The following is a 21,165-nucleotide window of genomic DNA, read 5'->3' as shown; positions in this document are numbered from 1 at the left end:
GCAGATAAAATTGAAGAACTTACATTTGTTCGGTTGATAATGATGATAAGGATCTGCAATTACTGTTAGTATGAGGATGAAGAAATCAAAAAAAAAAGAGGAAAATTGTAAGTAATTTCTTTTTTAACTATGTTACTTATTCAAATTTTTGGTGTGGTTTTTTTTAAGTGAAAAACAAAAAGGTGAGAAAATATGTATTTATTTTTTTTCCTTTTTTTAATGAGGAAATATGTATATAATTTTTTTTAATAAACATCTATATATGTATTATTTTTTTGAGAAACTATTCGAAATATTTCTTTTTTTTATATATGTGAAAAGCAAAATGAGGAAATATGTATATATATATATATATCTTTTTTTTTAGATTTTTTTTTTTTGTAAAGGAAATTTTTTTTTTTTTTTTTTTGGAAAGAAAGAAAAAAGTAGTTTTTTTTTGAGAAGAGAAAGGAAAAACCTAATTAAAACAAATCCTTTTTTTTAAAGTTCGTTTTTTTTATAAAAGGAAGGAAAATTATCCCAGGGAAGCCAATTTTTTTTTTAAGGAAAGAAAAAATTAGTTTTTTTTAAGGAAAGAAAATTAGTTTTTTTTCTTTTTTTTAATATATGAGAAGTTAAAGAAAAAGAAAAATCCTAACTAAAACAAATCAAAGCAATCACTTTTCAATCACTCTAATTTTAGGGTTTAGCCTAACTCAACTAGACCAGCTCCTAACTAAAAACTCCTACAGTGAAAAGATTAAAGTTTTACCCAGGTAGTTAGCCAGGTAAGGATAGTACTAGAGGGTGATCAGAGATCAATTAAGTACCTCTTTCCTTGCGGAGCGCTTTACTCAATTAAGTACCTCGTTCCTTGCGGGGCGCTTTACACAACCCCTAAACCTTACCTTAGACACCAACTAATCTGAGAAAATTTAAACCGGTTCACTTAAGGATTTCTTGTTCCTTATTAAGCTCGAATCCTTAGGGGCCAACGTCTAATGAGTTTTAGTAGGATTGGGTTTGTGAAGTGAGGAATTAGTGATTTGTGGGCTAAGAAAAGGGTGATGAAATCCCTCACCTTATCTTGATTATGGGGTTTTGCCCTTAAAAATATTTTTAAGTGTGTGCCAAATCAAGATGCTCAAATCACTTGGTGAATTCCTACTAACAATATGAAATGCAACCCTATGAATTAAAAGTAACTAAAAAGGATGGAAAAGAAAAAAAATCTTTTTTTAATTAGGGTTAACAATCAAACAAATGAGAAGGGGGGATTTGTTTGAATTTATTATCTTGTTAGTAAATGTCCAAGAGAAAGATGGATTTTATTATGGTCAACAAAAATAAAATCTTTTTTTTAATCCTAATTGTCTCTAATTGTGAAGCTAACTAAAAGGGGTGGAATTGAAAATGCTAGAAAGAAGACTTACCCGAAAACAAATCTTCAAATCCTAGTTCTCCAATCCGCGATCTTCAAGCTCCAAGCGTTTCCTTCACAATAAACACAAAAGTTAAAGAACCAAAATAATTAAAACCCCTAGCTCTCCAATCCGCGATCTTCAAGCTCCAAGTGTTTCCTTCACAAAAAACACACAAGTTAAAGAACCAAAATAATTAAAACCTACTTAAGCACCTTCCCCGGCAATGGCGCTGAAAACTTGATGCGGCATAAACATGTACCAAAAATATTGCAAGTGCACAACCGTGTCAAGTTATAGTATAAAGATATCGATCCACGAGGAAGGTGTTTTGTAGAAGAAAATATAAAATCGGTTCTTATGTTGTGTGCGTGACAAATAGGAGTGATGAGTGAATGTGATTGTGAAGAGATTGAGAGAGTGAAAATGGTGCGTTAAAAATCAAGAATGAAAAATAAAATTCAAGAATAAAAGAAAATGCAAGAAATTAAAGATGGAGGATTCAATTATAGATATGGGTGATCTTAAATTGAACTCACTTCTTTAGAAAAGGGTGATTCCCTAGAGGGTTCTAGCCTAAAAGCGAATCAAACAAAATGAAAATAAACAAAAAGAATCTAAATCCAAGAGGGTTCTAGCCTCAAGGTGAATAGTACAAGAAATTAAAATCTAACTACAAAATAAATTACAAAATATAAACTACAAAATAAATTGCAAGAATTAAATGCAAGAAAATAAATCTACTCTATAAGCATAAAATAAATCTAAACTATAAAATAAATTGTAAGAATTAAATGCAAGAAAATAAATATACTCTATAAGCATGAAATAAATCTAATCTATAAGCATGAAATAAATCTAAGGCAAGAGGGTTCTAGCCTCTTGGCTATTTAACAAGAAAATAAAATCTAACTATAAGCATAGAAATAAATCTAAACTAATAAGTAATAAAAAAGAAATAAAATAGAAAAAGAAAAGAAATGCAAACATCTAAATAATTCTACATCTTCATCTTCATCATGCAGCAAAGAGAAGAAATATTTAAAGTGGTAAAAAAATTATTATTATTAATTATAATAAAAAGTTATGAATTTGGAAGGCCTTCTCAATTAAGAGTAGCCCTCCTCTCCAAAAGGAGTTACAAAAATTTTCACACCTCTAACCCCTTACTCTTTACCCCTATTTATAGTAAACATCAGTAAATGAGAGCCATTGGATTGAAATCTTATCCAAAAACATTAATTTTCAGACATAGATCTGTAACTAACTGTACGTTGTATCGATGCCAGCATCGATACGGGTATCGATGCTGGCATCGATATGGGCATCGATGCTAGCATCGATGCCCCCATCGATGCTGGCATCGATGTCCAGCCCACTCCAAATTCTGTCCGAGCTTCCTCCTTGTGTTGGGCTTTTGACAACTTGGGCTTTTGGATAATTCTTGATTTGTTTTGGTTTTGGCTTTGGGCTTTGGTATTTCTTGGGATTTAATTCTTCTTCTTAACTTGGGCTATTGGATACTTTGGAAATTGATTTTTCAATGGGCTTCTTTGCTTCATTTCTTCATTTAATCAATGGGTTTTTGTTGAGAGATGGGAGTTTGAGATTTATTCTTCATTAACCTGCAATTAAAAGATAAAAACAATTATTAGTGGTATATTTATTCATATAAAATAGATAATGAGGGTATAAAATTATAATAAAATATGATTATCAATAATCAAGCTAAACTTAATATAAAATCTAGCTTAATAAAAAAGATAATCAACAACAAATATAAATATAAACTAGAAATTAAGTTTAGTAAAACTTCTCTGAAAACAAGAGTGAGAGAGATTGAGATTGAAGCCCGAACACGAAAAAAATGATCTCTTCTTTCTCTTGTGAAAACCTCTTCACATAAAAACTTGGAAAACACAATTAAACAAATCTAAACCCTTGTAAACTTTTTTTAAAACTTTTTTGCATAGTTCTTAGTATTGAGGACTGAAGGGTATTTATAGTTGCTCAAAACAATAGCCCAAAACCCAAGAAAAATACCAAAAATCAAAATCCGAAAAAACTAGCAGTTATTGCAATAGATTACTGTTCAGTCAACCATTGAACAGTGTTCGGTCGACCGCACTTTTCACCGACACTGTTCATAGAATCTAAAACCTAAAATTCTTCATAGCTGACTTTATAAAATTAATTAAAATAGCAAATCAATTCCAAAAATCGTGAACTTTTGAGAGATGTTTCTAAACATGTAGATAAATATGTTAGAGAAATAATTTATGAAATATCGCTTCCCATTTGTGATAAATTACTATTTTAAAACAGATATCCAAGATTCTAAAAACTACTAAAAACTTATTTTTGTAAATTTAATTTAAAATAACAAAACAACTCCAAAATTAATAAAATTTGGGAAAATGTTTGTATATATGATGATGAACATGTTAGAGAAGAAATTTTTTAAATTTCATTTCCCAATTGTGAAAACTTATGCATTTTGCAAACTGTTCAAAATACAAAATCTCTAAACACTTGCTTTTTGATTAAATTCTTTCAAGAAAACTTTGAGATTCTTTTTAATGGATTTATAGACTTTATAAAAGATGTAAAACTGTATCATAAAGTCAATAAAATAAGAGTGAGTTATTTTCTCAAAGAAGTATATAATGTAACAAAACAAAATAACGTGTATGTGTATGATATGAGCTTTAAGCATTAACACATAAAGTATAAACTAAAAACTAATATACCCAAGGCAAATGATCTTCAATAGGTCATCTTGGTTTGTGTATGAAGTGATAATGTATCTTGACTTGAATTGTGATGGCTTCATTCCGATATCCTTCCAACCTTCATTGTATGTCATCATTAAGGCACGATCCATCCAACCTCCAACAGGATGTGGTCGTTTAGGCGTAAGTCCAACCAACCTCCGACAGAGGATCTTTATATAGAATACCTAACAATCAAATATAAACACTTGACAAACGTTGTTAGAAATTGTTTGTTAATGATCAAAACTAGATTAGATAGTACGCTCATAAATATGAGACCTAACAATCTCCCCCTTTTCATGATGACAAACAATCTACACAAATAGTATATAAAATATGCATGATATCAAATGAATATACAAATTATAATCCTCATACATAAAACCAATAGAGTGATATACTCACAATTGACTTGTTTCTCTCCCTTTGTCAACATCAAAATGGGGAAAATAATAAGAAGGAATGAGAGCAAAAGCTCCCCCTATCAAAAAGGCACGGTGAGTATAAACAAGAAAAGAAATAGGGAAGGCTCCCCCTATCAAAAAGCCTTAAAGCATATATCAATGAAAGAATAAGGCAAACATACACAAATATATATTTATCATCATGAAATATTTTATAAAAGTCTCAAATGTAGATATATTAATAAAAAGCATACTAAAAAATAATCCTAAAAATAATAGTACTAATAAAGTTTTAATAGTTACAAAACGAGGATCCAAAGGCGATATCCAAAAATATTTATGAAGAGAAAATCCATGAGAAGTCAAAAATGATACGAAAGGAAATTTAAATGAAGAAAAAATCATGAAAGCATTAAAAATATCTGTGAAAGTATTTATGAAACTCCATGATGGAAAATCATGAAAATTTACAAATTCATGAAAGCCAAATGTCATAAATCATGAAAAGATATTTCCATATGAATGCAAACACGATTCAAAAAACATGCTCAATTTACCTCTTTTAAATAATAAAAGATTTTCTTCATAAAGAGGCTTAAAAAACATGTCCACTTTTTGAGATTTTGTATCAATATAAATAAGGGGCATATCTTTTTCTATCTACATGATCACACAAAAATAATTGTCGAAATATTTATTTGTTTCATCCACAAAGATAAAAAACTTGCTTAGGATAAAACAATTAATATCAATAATATTATTTTTGACAAGATAAACTAGATAAGCAATCATGCCAAGCTCTTGGATCTTGTATCAACCCATATAGAAACTTTTTACACTCGATAAACATAATATGGAAAAGAGGATCAATAAATCCGGGAGGGTTTCTCAAACATAAACCTTTTTATTTAAAAAACATTTTGAAAAGCATTTCTAACATGCATTTGAAATAGTTTGAAATTTTAAAACTTGCAAATGCTAAAAACATACAATAATTTGACTCTATCCTTACAACTATGCAAAGTATTTGTCATAATCAATGCTTTCAAAGTCAAAACCAACAAATAATAATAATATGAAATGAAAAAAATAAAATAAATTTTCAAAAATGTTGCTTGATCAAAATAAACAATCATTTGAGTAAAAATTCGATCAATATATATCTTGAAAAGTTTTCAAATAGGTTTTTCCAAAAACAAGAAATAAAAAACTAAAAATCTTAATTTCAAAATCAAACTTATTTAGGCACCCAAACACTCTTGCTGTCGGAAAGTTTAGGGACATGACCCCTACCATTTAAATCCAATGCCCTTGAGTTATAAACCTATTTGGGCGTATTTTGTGCACGGACACGGTCATAACAATAAGTATGCAAATGACCCATTCTCTTGCAATACGTGCAATGAAATGGATGCATTTAATTTTGTTGGCCATTTATTTGTGCACGAGAATCGTTTGCAATCAAAGATGATCTTTTAAAATTATTTTGTAAATGTGAAACTTTTCTCAAATCAAAACAAAATTTGGCTAAATAGCCAAACCTACCACAATAATCACATTTAAACACATTCTCATACTTATGATTAATATTTGGTGCATGTGAATGACAATGTGTATAAGTGTGAGATGAAGAGATTTTATGAGATGCACAAGGAGCATTAATATTAGATTTAGTAGATTTTTGTGCATCATAGCAAAATTTTACAAGGTGGCTTTTATAGACATAAATGGTGCATTTAAAAACTTTGCTATACATGTGTGCATAGTGTGTATGAGATTTAGAATCATTTGTACAAGACTTACCACACATATTCATAAATTTCTTATTATTGTCAAGGCATGTTGTTAGAGTTGAGTCTAAGGAAGAAATGTGATTTTTAATATTATTCAACTCATCATTAGGCACAACATCATTGACAATGAAAGTAGAGCAAACAAGATTATTCTTAAATGATGTAAATTCATTTCTAATTGCTTCTACTTCTATCATAGCATTATTCTTTTCATGAGTTAAACTAGCAACTTTAGAGGTCAAGGCAATATGATCTAATTTTAATTTTTTATTGTTTTTTTAAGGATCACATTTTCTTTAGCAATAGTATCAAATTTAGATGCTAGTGATTCATGATCGGATTTCAAATTTACATGCTTGCTTTGCAAATTTTTAAAGTTAAGATGCAATTTGTTATAGGCATGCATTAAACATTCATATGCACAAGTGAGTTCATGAATAGATAAATCATCATCAGAATCAGACTCGCATACCTCACTAGGGCTATCATCTAGTGGTCGTGTGCACAATGAAGCTCCAATAGTACTTGAAGTAGAATCTGCCAAACTCCGTCGGATCTCCTCCAAGTTTTCTTGATGTGCTTCTATAAATGTCCATAATTTGTAAGAACTATTAAAATAATCAAGCTTGTTAGATATAGATAAATCAAAAGTATTAAATAAAAATTCTAACAAAAGCTTATTCATTGTAAATATTTTCTTCTCATTTTTGCTCCACTTGGATTTCTCCAACGTGGTTACAACATAAGCACAATCGATAATTTTTTATAAATCAAAATATTTAGATCTAACAAAGAGTTTAATCTAACACACCGTTGATCATAGAGAAAATCATTTAATTTAGGAGCATTGTTAATAGCATAACCTAAACTAGGTGTACTATTCATGTTCATAATAAATATATGCAAGTAAGATGAATAATCATAAAACTAGATTAGCAATAATACAAAGCGAGGATCTTTGACTCTAGGTGATTAAGCCACAAATCAAAGAGCACCAAGCTCTGATACCAAATAAAAATACCCTAGAGGGGGATAAATAGGGTATATCCTAATCTAATCCGATATTAATATCAAATTAAAACTATTTAATAGCTTTTCAAACGCAAACACATAATATGATCACAGAGTTCGATCACCATCGACCTACGTCTCCGCTCCTCACCCTCGAGGAGAATCTCCACTATCTTCACAAATGGCTACATAATCGATTTTCAATGCTCACTGGTAAATATTTACAATACACATAATTGTAATCACACAATACACCCTCTAAGTGTTGGCCTAGCCTGTGTCACCTTCCTCAAGTACTTGGATTTACCACCTCTCTCTAGGCTTTACTAACAACGTCACTCCTCTTAGAATTGACCTCGTGTCTCCCAACCGCTTTTCTCGATGTCCTTGTGTATTACAATGTGATCTCATAATTAAGCACCATAAAAATGGTTTGTTCTCCATTACAAAAATGAGAACTACATGTAAGCTCACTCAATCACACCCACAACCCAAATTATATAATATATAAAAATACTCAAGCTTAATGGTAGTGTGTGAAACAATAAGCAATAGTCAAGTTAAACTTAATATAAAATCTAGCTTAATGAAAAGATAATCAACAAGAAATATAAATATAAGTTATTTTAAAACTTTTATTGGATAGTTCTTAGTGTTAAGGACTGAAGGGTATTTATAGTTGCTCAAAACAATAGACCAAAACCTAAGAAAATACCAAAAACCAAAATCTAGAAAAACTAGCCATTATTACAATGGATTATTATTCGGTCGACCGATGAACAGTGTTCGGTCGACTGCACTGTTCACTGACACTGTTCATAGAATCTGAAACATGAAAATCTGCATAGCTGAATTTATAAAATTAATTAAAAATAGCAAATCAACTCTAAAAATCATGAAATTTTAAAAAACATTTCTAAACTTGTAGATAAACATGTTAGAGAAAGAATTTATGAAATATCATTTTCTATTTGTGATAAATCACTATTTTAAAATAGATATCAAAGATTCTGAAAACTGCTAAAAACTTATTTTTGTAAATTTAATTTAAAATAACAAAACAACTCCAAAATTAATAAAACTTAGGAAAATGTTTGTATATATGATAATAAACATGTTAGAGAAGAAATTTTTTTAATTTCATTTCTCAATTGTGAAAACTCATGTATTTTGCAAATTATTCAAAATACGAAATCTCTAAACACTTGTTTTTTGATGAAATTTTTTCAAGCAAACTTTGAGATTTTTTTACTGGATTTATAGACTTTATAAAAGATGTAAAACTGTATCATAAAGTCAATAAAACAAGAGTGAGTTATTTTCTCAAAAAATCATATAATATAACAAAACAAAATAATGTGTATGTGTATGATATGAGCTTTAAGCATTAACACATAAAGTATAAACTAAAAACTAATATACCCAAAGCAAATGATCTTTAATAGCTATCTTGGTTTGCAGATGAAGCGATGATGAATCTTGACTTGAATTGCGATGGCTTCATTCATATATCCTTCCAACCTCCATTGAATGATATCGTTAAGGCGCAATCCATCCAACCTCCAACAGGATGTGATTGTGTAGGCGTAAGTCCAACCAACCTCCAACAGAGGATTTTTGTGTAGAATACTTAATAATTAAATATAAACACTCGACAAACATTATTAGAAATTGTTTTTAATCATCAAAACTAGGTTAGATAGTAGGCTCATAAATATGAGACCTAACAGCCATATCCTCAAACCCATATCTCTTCGGAGGACCAACTTCAGTTCTTCTTGGTCGATCAACAGCTATACTATATGGCCGAGCTTCTGAATGTTGAGTTTCTATTTCTAGATGTTGTTGATGAACTTGAAGTTTCTGCCTTAGCTCATCTATATTCTGTGACACTTCAAGCTCTACCTGATTTTGGGCACTGTTATTTTCAACTGCAACAGAAGACTTCACAGATGGGTTAAGCATAGAATCCTCATCAAAGGTCACACTCCTACTGAGTATAACTTTCTTCTCATATGGAGACTAAATTCTATACCCTTTCACCCCATCACCATAGCCTACAAATACTCTCTTCTTTTCTCTCAGTTCTAGCTTACCCTTACTAACATGATAATAAGTAGGACAACCAAAAACTTTTAGATTAGAGTAATCAGCAGGCTTTCGAGACCATACCTCATAAGGTGTATTGCAATCAATACCTATGTGAGGCCCGTGGTTGATCAAATAACATGTTGTAGTAACAACCTCAGTCCAAAAACGTCTACTCAATCCAGCGTTAGAGAGCATGCAACGAGCTCTCTCTAGCAATGTCTGATTCATGCGTTCTGCTACACCATTCTGTTATGGCGTATTTCTGACTGTGTGGTGCCTCGCAATCTCTTTATCTCTGCAACACTCATCGAACTCAGGTGAACAAAATTCCAGACCATTATCAGTTTGCGGCCTTTTGATCTTCTTCCCTATCTGATTTCCACCAATGTCACCCACTGCTTGAAGTTCTTGAAAGCCTTGTTCTTTATGCTTCATCATGAAAATCCAAGTCATCCTTGAATAATCATCAATCACATATAAGAAATACTTGCTATCTCCCAAGGACTCAACACAGGATGGACCCCAACAATCAGAGTGGATGTAATCAAGAGTGTTCTTAGTCCTGTGAACTACCCTACCAAACTTGTTGTGATGTTGTTTCCCGAAGACACAGTGCTCAGAACTCAAGATTTTTAATCTTGTGGCCTTGAAGAAGATCCCTCTTGGACAGAATTTGCATTCCCCTTTCACCCATATGGCTAAGTTGCATGTGGCACAACTTGGCTATGTCAGATTGGCGATTTTCTAAAGAAGATGCTACAGCAACAGAATCGGTCACTGTTGAACCCTGTAGGACTTACAAGGTACCTTACTTGATACCTTTTAGTATCACTAAATCACCCTTACAAATACACAAAACTCCACCTTCACCTCGGAACTGATATCCCTTTTTGTCCAGAACATTAAGTGATATCAGATTTTTCTTCATCTCTAGAACATGTCTGACATCAGTAAGTGTATGAAGTACACCATCATGTGCCCTGGTCTTGATAGAGCCGATTCCAACTGTTTTGCAAACAACATCATTACTCATAATAACATTTTCTCCATCTAGCTTTTGATAAGTTGCAAACCACTCTTTGCTTGGACATATGTGGTATGAGCATCCAGAATCCAGAACCCAATTATTGACTGGATGTAACTATTCTTCAGCAACCAAGGTCAGATCATCCTCCAAATTGGTGTCTTGTGCAACAGTAGCAGAAGCTTGTTTCTTTTCCTACTATTTCTTCTTCTTAGGGCAATTATTCTTCCAGTGTCCAAGTTCCTTATGGTAGTTATAGATATCTCTGGGCTTAGGACTCTTTGATTTTGAATTTTTCTTATTTTTCTTTTTGTCAGATTTTCCCTGACCTTTCCCAGCAGTAGTCACTAACCCAGCAGATTGATCTGTAACTCCACCAACAGCCTTTTGGCGTAATTCTCTAGAATGAAGCGATGACCTAACTTCTTCTAGAGAGATGGAATCTTTCCCAACAATAAAAGATTGCACAAAATTCTCATACGACAAGGGCAAGGATACCAACAGAATCAACCCAGCATCCTCATCATCAATTTTAACATTGATATTTTACAATTCGAGTAAAATCGTTTTCAATTCATCTAAGTGATCCTTAAGGGGTGTACCTTCTTGCATACAGAGACTGAACAAATGTTGTTTCAGAAACAACTTATTGGTTAAATATTTCATCATGTAAAGACTCTCCAACTTCAACCACACCAGCGACAATATCCTCATTAGTAACTTTCGTGATGACTTCATCAGATAACATCCGCATGATGGTTGAATGTGCCTTCTCCTTGAGAATGACCATCTCATTATCATCAATTGCTTTCGATTTTCCCTTCAAAAGTGGTGCTCAGAGGCCTTGCTGTTTTAGCAAAGCACGCATCTTGATCTGCCATAAACTAAAACTGTTTCTCCTATTGAACTTATCGATCTTCACGTCTAAAGCACCAGACATATTTCTCGCCGGATTCGGAACCGAGCTCTGATAGCAGTTTGTTGGTACGGATGCGAGAAAAATAATAAGAAAGTGAAGATTGAAGATACAGATTTACGTGGTTTACTAACATTGTGTTAGCTACATCCACGGGCAGAAAGAGAGAGCGCGATTTTATTATATGTGAGGCGATAGATTACAAGTTACATCAGAAGGAGTTTATTATCAAAAAATAAATTTGAAGTCTAGATTTGATGTTTGTTTGTTGTATAAACTATTGGATTTTCATTATGCTGTGAAAATTGTATTCATTGCAAATTAGTAAAAATTGTATTCATTGCAAATTAGTGAAAATTGTATTCAGTGAAAATTAATTCTTTGTTTAATTTTAATTATAAAATAACTTGCATTTTGAGCTAGAATTCTCTAACATGATGGTGTGAGGTTTTTTTAATTTAATTGTAGGACTTGTATCATTTGCTACATGGTCCTCGCTATTGGTTGCAACGGATGGTATAATTTTCCTATAAAATACAAATATAATGTAAATTTTAACTATTTTTCCTAACCAAACGATGAAAATAAATATTTGACTATAACATTTGCATTTGATGCTTTTCAATATGAATTGCCCTTTAAAGCTCTATCCAGTGATTTGATAGGCTACTTTTTTTTACTGCCATACCATGCGCCTAACACTGTGTTATTGGACTTAAGTGATATATGTAAACCATGAATGAAATATTTGCATAATTATAACTATTTTCCTTGCTTTTAAAACTTTTAAAACGTCTCCCAAACTACTATGTGTAGTCATGACTAGAACATACTTTTAAAACTTCTCCCAAACTACTATGTCATGCAATTAATTATATATATTGACCTTGCTTATTCATCATTTTTTATGGCAATCTATATAGCAAGACCCTCACTTTATGTGTAGTAGTGTAGAAGTAGCTTGAAAAATAAGTTTAGTTAAACTTATCCATTCCGAGAAAGAGCAAAAGAGATCATTGTACGTTTGCATTTTTGTCTGGTATAATATCTAATTGTGACGATAATTATCACTAGTTTATACAAAATTTTGTTCATTTAAAGAAATTATGAAAAATGATTACTTTATTGATCGACTTTAGTTTGATTAAGAATTATATGATTAACTTGATCGTTTATCAATATGTAGCACAATAAATTGTCATATATAAATAGAGTCGATACGGTCTTCATTGATATATAATTAGTAGAAAATATAAATATACTAATTCACATTTATTAAATGTTGTAATTTTAATCTAAAAGGGAAATTGAAAGATTTTTTTTTAGAAAAATTGGAAGAGTTGATAATAAACAATTCACAAAACTACAATTTGCTTCTCTGATGAATATTATATATATATATATATATATATGTGTGTGTGTGTGTGTGTGTGTATAAATAGTGTCATTTCATGAAATAAAATAATATTTAGCATTGAAGAAGATAAATTAATTTTATCATTTAGATCATTAACTGCATGTATGTTGTGTGCGGCGGAAGCCAAAACCAAACTAATGTGCTTCGAGAAACCAAAACAAACGCTAAGATAAAGGCCAACCAAATCAAAATAACGACACAAACACAAACAACCAATTTTAACGTGGTTCGGTAAGTTGTCTACGTCCACGGGGTAAGAAGGGGATGAGGTTTTCACTAATAGAGAATAAGAGTACAAACTGAGATTACAAATTACTCAAACTCACTAATTAATCTCACCAACAAATCTCTAATTATCTCCAAATAATACCCTAACCAATAGCTCAGAAAATACCTCTTTTCTGTGCTCCAAATATCCCCAATTCGCTACTCTATTCTATATTCTAATCATTTTCATATATATAGAAATCCTAAAACCAAAAATATACTAGGAATTCTAAAACTAAAAACAAAACAGATTAGGAATCCTAATAACATGTTACCAAAATAGATTTAGAATCATGTTACCAAAACAGATTAGGAATCCTAATAACTTGTTACCAAAACAAATTAGAAGAACATGTTATCCAACAATTCTCCACCTCGGTAAAGTTTTCCCAAAACTGAGCTGGCACCAATATCAACCAAACATCTCACTGGTTGTGTCCAGTACGAAGTGGAACAAATCCACGACAACGAACTCAATCTACAATAAATTGAGAACCCAAACAAGAATGCGAACAAACTCCAAATGTCGGTATCAACTCACCAAACCGGCTACATCATAAATGACCGCCTACGTATCCTCTTGCCCAAGGAATCAAGCCTTCACGTAGTTCACCAAATAGCCTCCAAAGGCCATCAATCAACTAGAAGAGTTCGCAACCCTTTTCCAACATCATCAACAAATCTGCAGCTGATAGCTCTCTCAATGGCCCCAAAGTGAAATAAACCAAACACCTCCACCTGAGGTGAACTAACGGCCATATCCAAATCCAAACTATGTCCACCAGCTGCACTCGAATCAACCAACTCATCATCTGCATCCACATCACTATGATCCCTAAACTGTGTCACCTCAGCTAGAATCCCAAACGATACAGTATGATCTGGAGTATGTAGAGTAATCTCCACCCAATATGGAGTAGCATCACCCTCCATCCGTTGTTATATCCTAATGATCTGATAAACACTCTCCACCTATCGAGAGTCAAATATGACATACCTGCTCAGAATAAAATCAGAGTCTCCCAACTGATAACCAAACGAGCCTCTGAATTCCAGATGTGCAATCGGATCAAATCTCGCATCCTCGATATGACCAAATATTAGGCAACCAAACATCCGATGCAACCTAAAATCTGAAGCAGCTTTACCAAATCCAATAACTCCAAACACAGTAGTCGGCAATATATGACTAAGATGACCCAAATATTTGGAAGCTCGAACACCAAAACCAATGCTCGACATCAAACGCCGATCCTCCTCCAGTAAGGAACGATCCATCAAAATTGTCATCTCATCTTGTCATCCCAATGTTTCCTCTCTAGTGAAGTGTCTCAAACTATCGTGAGCTAGGCACAAACACAAGAAAGGACCCCTACCAAAATCAAAACAACGGATCACCTTTCTGCCAATACACTTCCTCTATCTGTTATTGACTTCTAGGACTTCAAACCAACGGGACTTGGTTACAACCTACCAATGCCTATAACAGTCCCTAACTGTAGAAACTAAATACCGCTTACCTCCCAATAATGTCTCCTTGGAAGGTCCCTAAATGCCTAAATGTACACCACCTAGAAGACCTCTTAATCGTTGAATAGAGGTGCCAAACTCCATCTCGGTCTCCTTGCTCATACCAATATGCTTAAAGGACTTCAATATGCAGGTCAAGGCACTTCTCAATAATCCAATATCCCAGCCTTAACTTCTTCTTTCTCGACCATCTATCTCAAAGCACCAACAAACCAATGCGGAACAAACGAAGAATAGATCCAAACTAAAAAGATAGAGTCTTTACCAAAAAGATCACACCTTTATCACCAAACGAAGCCCTAGACAAGCCTTCAAAACGATCTACTCCTCCAAATAGCCCAAGCGTAGCCCGATCTCTGATACCATGTTATGTATAGTGGAAACCAAAACCAAACCGATGTGCTTCGAGAAACCAAAATAAACGCCGAGATAAAGGCCAACCAAATCAAAATAACGGCACAAATACAAACAATTAATTTTAACGTGGTTAGGCAAGTTTCCTACATCCACGGGGCAAGAAGGAGATAATGTTTTCACTAATAGAGAAGAAGAGTACAAACTGAGATTACAAATCACTCGAACTCACTAATTAATCTCACCAACAAATCTCTAATTCTCTCCTAATAAAACCCTAACCAATAGCTCAGAAAATACCTATTTTCTGTGCTCCAAATATCCTGAATTCGCTACTCTATTCTATCTTCCAATCATTTCCATATATATAGAAATCCTAAAACCAAAAACATACTAGGAATTCTAAAACAAAAAACAAAACAGATTAGGAATCCTAATAACCTGTTACCAAAACATATTTGGAATCCTGTTATCAAAATAGATTAGAAATCTCAATAATCTGTTAGCAAAACAAATTAGGAAACATATTAGGAACATGCTATCCAACATGTCAGATGTGCATCAAACTACTATATCTTTATAAGATACGCATTTTTGCTTTTTTTTTATGAAAAATAGCATATCTTGCATGAGAAATAGCGTATCTATTAACCCAAAATGGAAATAATGTAATATGTGAGAAGAGATTCCATTTATTAATATAATATATAGTCTTAATCAACTAAAATCTTTAACTCAAAATAATCAAAAAAGGTTCTATATATGTGCTAATTTTTCCTATATAGAAATTCTATCATTTTCACTTTGACTATCTCGGAGGTGTTGTCTTCTACCTCTTCATTTATCGTCTTCCTCGTCTTCACATAGGGGTTCTATCTACTAAAAAAAGAAATCAATTACTACCATGAAAGATAGTCCGTGCTCGGTAAACCTCATATCTTTTCTCTTTTCCTTATTGTTTCGTTGGTAAATGAACGATTTTTTTTATTTTCATCCTTTATTTCTCAATCACTTTTATGATAATTAATGTAATTTAATATATGATTAACTTGGATAATTATTTTGTTGTGATGCTTTATTTATGTCCTCTCTTATCTATAATTCATAATTTTGGACAATTCTCTTTTGGGCGAAATATTTTTTTAAACAGTTGAAGGATAAGTAGAGAAATTGAATAGATTATTATTTTTTCTTTACCCGTCTTATTCATAATCTCTTTAACACATAATTTTTTGTTACATATTGATTTAAGATTTGGGGTTCGAGAGTTAACCAAGAGTCAATATAGTTGTAGAGGAGAACAAGGAAAATGATCGAATATTCATTTTATTTTAAAGTATTTTAAAATTATTATAAATTGTAAGAGCATGCTAGATTCTTTTCTATAATGCTATTGTTGATGTTAAGTGATCACACAGTCAATTAAATTTGTGATTGGATGAGGTTGATGAGGGGCCGCTTCCTTTCTCGAATATCCAATTCTGAGTTGAGTGGCTGAAAGTTTGCACATATTGAAACTCGTGAGAGGACGGGGACTGGTTCCCCCATGATTCTTTCGACGATCAAGTCAACTGGCGAACTTGAGTGGAGAAAGTAAAGAACTATGAGAGTTCTTGTGTGTGCAGCATAATTTGTAGATCTCTCTCAGAAAATCAGATTTGTCCACCTCCTTCATGTTAGAATAATACCTATATTTATAGTAATACCAAAAGGGTAAAACCAACATTATGGCCGAGCATAGGATGACGGTGAAGAAGCATGGGCTGGCGGCTGCATCAGTACTTACTTTACAGGTGTCAGCTGGCGATTGGAGGATGGATCACATCAGCATTAAATGAGGAGTGATCGGGGACATGGTGATGTCGACGTAGTTCGATGAGTCATGAATGTTAGACCCTAGAGGGGGGTGATTAGGGTCTTATGCTAATCTAATCCCAATTAATAGCAATTAAAGTTATGTTGATCAATATATTCTTACAAGAGATAGATATGAACAATAAGAACAATAAGAATAATAAGAGTAATAAGAATATGCACAAATAAAATGTGAGACAAGCAAAACACAAACATACGATATGTTTACGAGGTTCGGTCCCCACGACCTACGTCCCCGCTCCTCACCTCGAGGAGATATCCACTATCACAATCCGGTTTGGAAGCCGGAACTTCTACACACTCGGTTTACAAGTTCACCGAAAACTCTCACACTACACAGTCACTCAATAATCACACTTTACACACTAAGTGTAGGAATCTAGCCCGTGTCCTCCTCCTCAAGTGCTCGATTACAACCTCTCCCTAGGTTCGTCAATCGACGCCACTCCTATTGGATTTGACCCCGTCTCTCTCTCCTCACACTTCTCTCGGTGTACAAGTGATTCTCATAAATAAAAGTTGAATACAATGATTTGTTCTCAATTAACAAGTGAGAACACAATGAAGCTCACACTCACTAAATCCCACACCACAACCCACAATATAATATGAGAATATAAAGCTCAATAAGTGTGTGTGATAATAGTGAATGAAACTCAATAAATATAACTCAATGAATATAGCTTAATCAATTGAAAGTGAAATAACAAGCTATATAAGAATGGGTTTAGAAAACTTCTCAATGAATAAGAAGAGCTGAGGAAATGATGATCTCAATAAGATTTGAAAGCCTCTTCTTGTTGTAGAAAAACTTCTCTTGAAAACTGATTAACGAAACCAACTCTTAAACAGCTCTTAAACGAGATTAACAACTTGTTAAATAGCAAACTTGGATTTCTTAATTAAAATAGAGGAAGAGCAGCAATGGGGTATATATAGCACCCCATTGCAACAGCTAAAAATAAGAAAAAGACCAAAAAACCATTTTGAAAAAACTAGCCGTTAGGCTCATTTGTCAATGCGTCGGTCGACCGGTACGGTCGACCGATTAGTTCAAAAACCCTGAGAAAACATATCTTGAAGCTGGCGGTCGACCGACGTGAAATTCGGTCGACCGAATGGATATTTCGGTCGACCGACGTAAATTCCGGTCGACCGGAAAAAACATTAGAAAGTTTCTCAGAAACCAGACAGCCGTCGGTCGACCGTATCGGTCGACCGAAATCTGATATGTGAAAAATGACAGGTTTTGGGTCAGTTTTGAGAAATCGTTACAAATATCAATTCATATCCAAAAATAGTGAAACTTTGGGGAAAGTTTATAAATGATGAAATGAACATGTTTGAAAAGGAATTTTTGGAAAAACGAATTTCGTTTGTGAAAACTACCTGTTTTTGAAAAATGATTAGAAAACCTGTATTTTTATGAAAGTGAAAGTTTGATATAGGACTTGTAAATATTCATATATATATTGTGCATATATTATATGTATATACATGAATGTAAAGTATACACTGATAATCCACATATAACCCAAAACAAGAATAAATCATACATGACCATATATAAAAAACACACATGATCATATATAACAGAATTAATTTGTAAGCTATATATGTGGTAGTTTTTCTCCCCCTTTGACAACATCAAAAAGAGGGAAAATGAAAGATAGGAGCAATGCTCCCCCTGCATATAAGCATAGATAATAGAAGTAAAGAAATTTATGTCAAAAACTCCCCCTGTCAAATAGATTGGATGACATCAATAGAGCATATATACAGGAGCTAAACTGACAACTATCCATCAAACTTATGCATAAGAAAAAAAAATATGCAAGAAACAAAACATGGGTATTGTCTTAACCATGCATTGATCACAAAATGATACACTGACATCAGCAATTTACAAATCATCATTTAGGCATTACAAAAATGATAAACCACGCATTGATACATAAAAAACAAAACTTAAACATAGGCAACTTATGATAAGCAACTATTTGCTGCATACCAAAACATGAGTGTTGTTTCTACAATGCAGTGATTCATAAAAGAATTAAACTGAACATGATGATTCACAAATAACATCATATAGACATTAAAAGCAACATATTTATGCAGAAAAATATAGGTTTGTCCACGAGATAGCAAGTCATACATAAAACGTCACACAAAACCATACATAGTTGTTCCACAACGCACCAAAGCATCATAGAGTTATACACTCAAATAAAAACAGAGTTATCAAGTTTTTACAATCCAGAAGAAAGCATAAAAACATCACAGGAAGAGACTCAATTCAGTCATCACCTCCTCCAACATCATCACCATCTCCACCATCATCACCACCTCCACCATCATCACCACCATCATAGAGTTATACACTCAAATAAAAACAGAGTTATCAAGTTTTTACAACCCAGAAGAAAGCATAAAAACATCACAGGAAGAGACTCAATCAGTCATCACCTCCTCCAACATCATCACCATCTCCACCATCATCACCACCTCCACCATCATCACCACCACCATCACCATCTGAGTCATCAGCAGAATCCTCACCAGAATCAGACTCAGAATTAGAAGGGATCCCGAGAGACTGACGCTGGTATGAAAGAATAGTCCTAACGTCCTTCTGAATAGATGTGACACGAGTCTCAAGACGATCAAGACGGTCACAAATCTCAGAAGTGGAAGAAGTGGAAGAGGTCGAGGCTCTAGAACGGGAGTGAGAAGATGGTGTGGAGTCAAGAGATATATGCATTCTGGAAAGGGAAACTTTATCAAAGAAATCTCTTGTGGATTCAACCTTAGGTTCATTTGTAAGGTCAACATTGAAATGTTGAAAAATGAGAGTGAAAAAGGAACCAAATGGTAGAAACTTGGTGTGTTTAGATGCCATGTTATTTATAAAGATGGTAGCCCAATCAACTTTGATTTCAGCAAAGATGGCATAAACAGCATTAATCTTGTCAGAGGCGAAGTGATCAAAACTCCCAGTCTTGGGAATCAAATTATGAGCAATAATTCTAGCAATTAGTTTGGCAATGGGATTAAGGGAATTATTGTTCATAGGATATGAGCATCCAGGTGAAAACATTTGATGATTGACTGAAGGATCACTAAGCTCAATAGACCTAAGTTCAATGTCACTTGTTGGGATTTGAAGAATCCCCGCAAGTTCGTTGGCAGTAAAAGCTATTGCCACATTTTTAACAGAAGAGGAAATGGTCAAGCTGCCATCAGCAGAGGATGATGTGGACATGTTAGCATAAAACAGATAAACTAAGAAAGGATAATAAGGAACTTTAAGACTTTCATCAAACAATTTATCCAACCCAACATTATGAAGAAGAGACTGAGTTTTATAGATGGCCAGTTCAGGATACTTGATATACCTAGTTGGGAGAATTTTCAGTTTACACAGTTCCCTATATTTCCTAACAAGAGGTTTAAACAACAGATAATCCTCATAATGTGAGGCTTTTACAGATGAGGAACTGGATTCGGGTTTAGACCTCTTTTTAGGGGGCTTGGGAGGCATGATAAGTTAGGGCTTAGATAAGATAGAGGAAATTTATCAATATCCTGTAAATACAAACAAAAAATTAACAAATTTCCCTAAAATATAAACCCTAGAAAAGAAGAGCAAGTACTAGAGTAATGAAATGGAATTAAGTGGACAAGTGGGAGATCATTACCTAGCAAGCACTTGGTAGAAAATGACTGATGCCAAAACCAAAAACGGGCGACCGAAAATTGAAACCCTAGGTTGCGATTTCAGAATGGGAGGAAGAAGAGGGATCGGGTATTTTGAGAGAGGAAGCAGCGGTGGAGATTGAGTGGTGTATAGATCAAGGGTGATGAAGGGTTCGGGTCTAAACAGATACCCAAAAATAAAACCGAAACCCATAATCGAAAAATTTGCTGCTGTAGGAATTTAAATTCGGTCGACCGACGGAAATTCCGGTCGACCGGAAAACTTACAGATAACCGTCGGTCGACCGGGTCGGTCGACCGAAAAAGGTAAGATTGCAAAAATAAGGAAAAATAGTTTTTGAGATATTTTTCACTGTAAACCCTTTTGGAAACATGTTTTATAAAATACTAAAGGTCTTATATGTTATATATAAGTAGTTTTGTCTATTAAAAACATGTAAATATTTTATTTGACATAAAGGATATAATTTATCATTCAACGCCAAAAAGAAAATTTTCAAAACAAAAAAAAAACAAAACAAAAATAAATCATTAAAAGAATACTATATAAGTCCTTTTGGTACCCAAATCATTTTGGTACCACTAGAAC

General features: G+C 33.1%; 1 protein-coding gene across 1 annotated transcript in view; it reads right to left on the bottom strand.

Moving 5' to 3' along the window:
* LOC109835331 overlaps positions 1-9,701 on the bottom strand; it is a 16,327-nt gene extending 6,626 nt beyond the window's left edge. Inside the window, exons 1-2 of the mRNA XM_020403309.1 lie at positions 9,418-9,701; positions 9,106-9,372 (exon numbers count right to left, since the gene is read on the bottom strand). Of these exons, the coding sequence (XP_020258898.1) occupies positions 9,106-9,372; positions 9,418-9,701 (551 nt within the window). The remainder of the gene's footprint in view (positions 1-9,105; positions 9,373-9,417) is intronic.

The sequence above is a fragment of the Asparagus officinalis genome, chromosome 3 (assembly GCF_001876935.1).
Source record: "Asparagus officinalis chromosome 3, Aspof.V1, whole genome shotgun sequence".
Taxonomy (NCBI): Eukaryota; Viridiplantae; Streptophyta; class Magnoliopsida; order Asparagales; family Asparagaceae; genus Asparagus; species Asparagus officinalis.
This window is presented reverse-complemented; position numbering and strand designations above follow the sequence as displayed.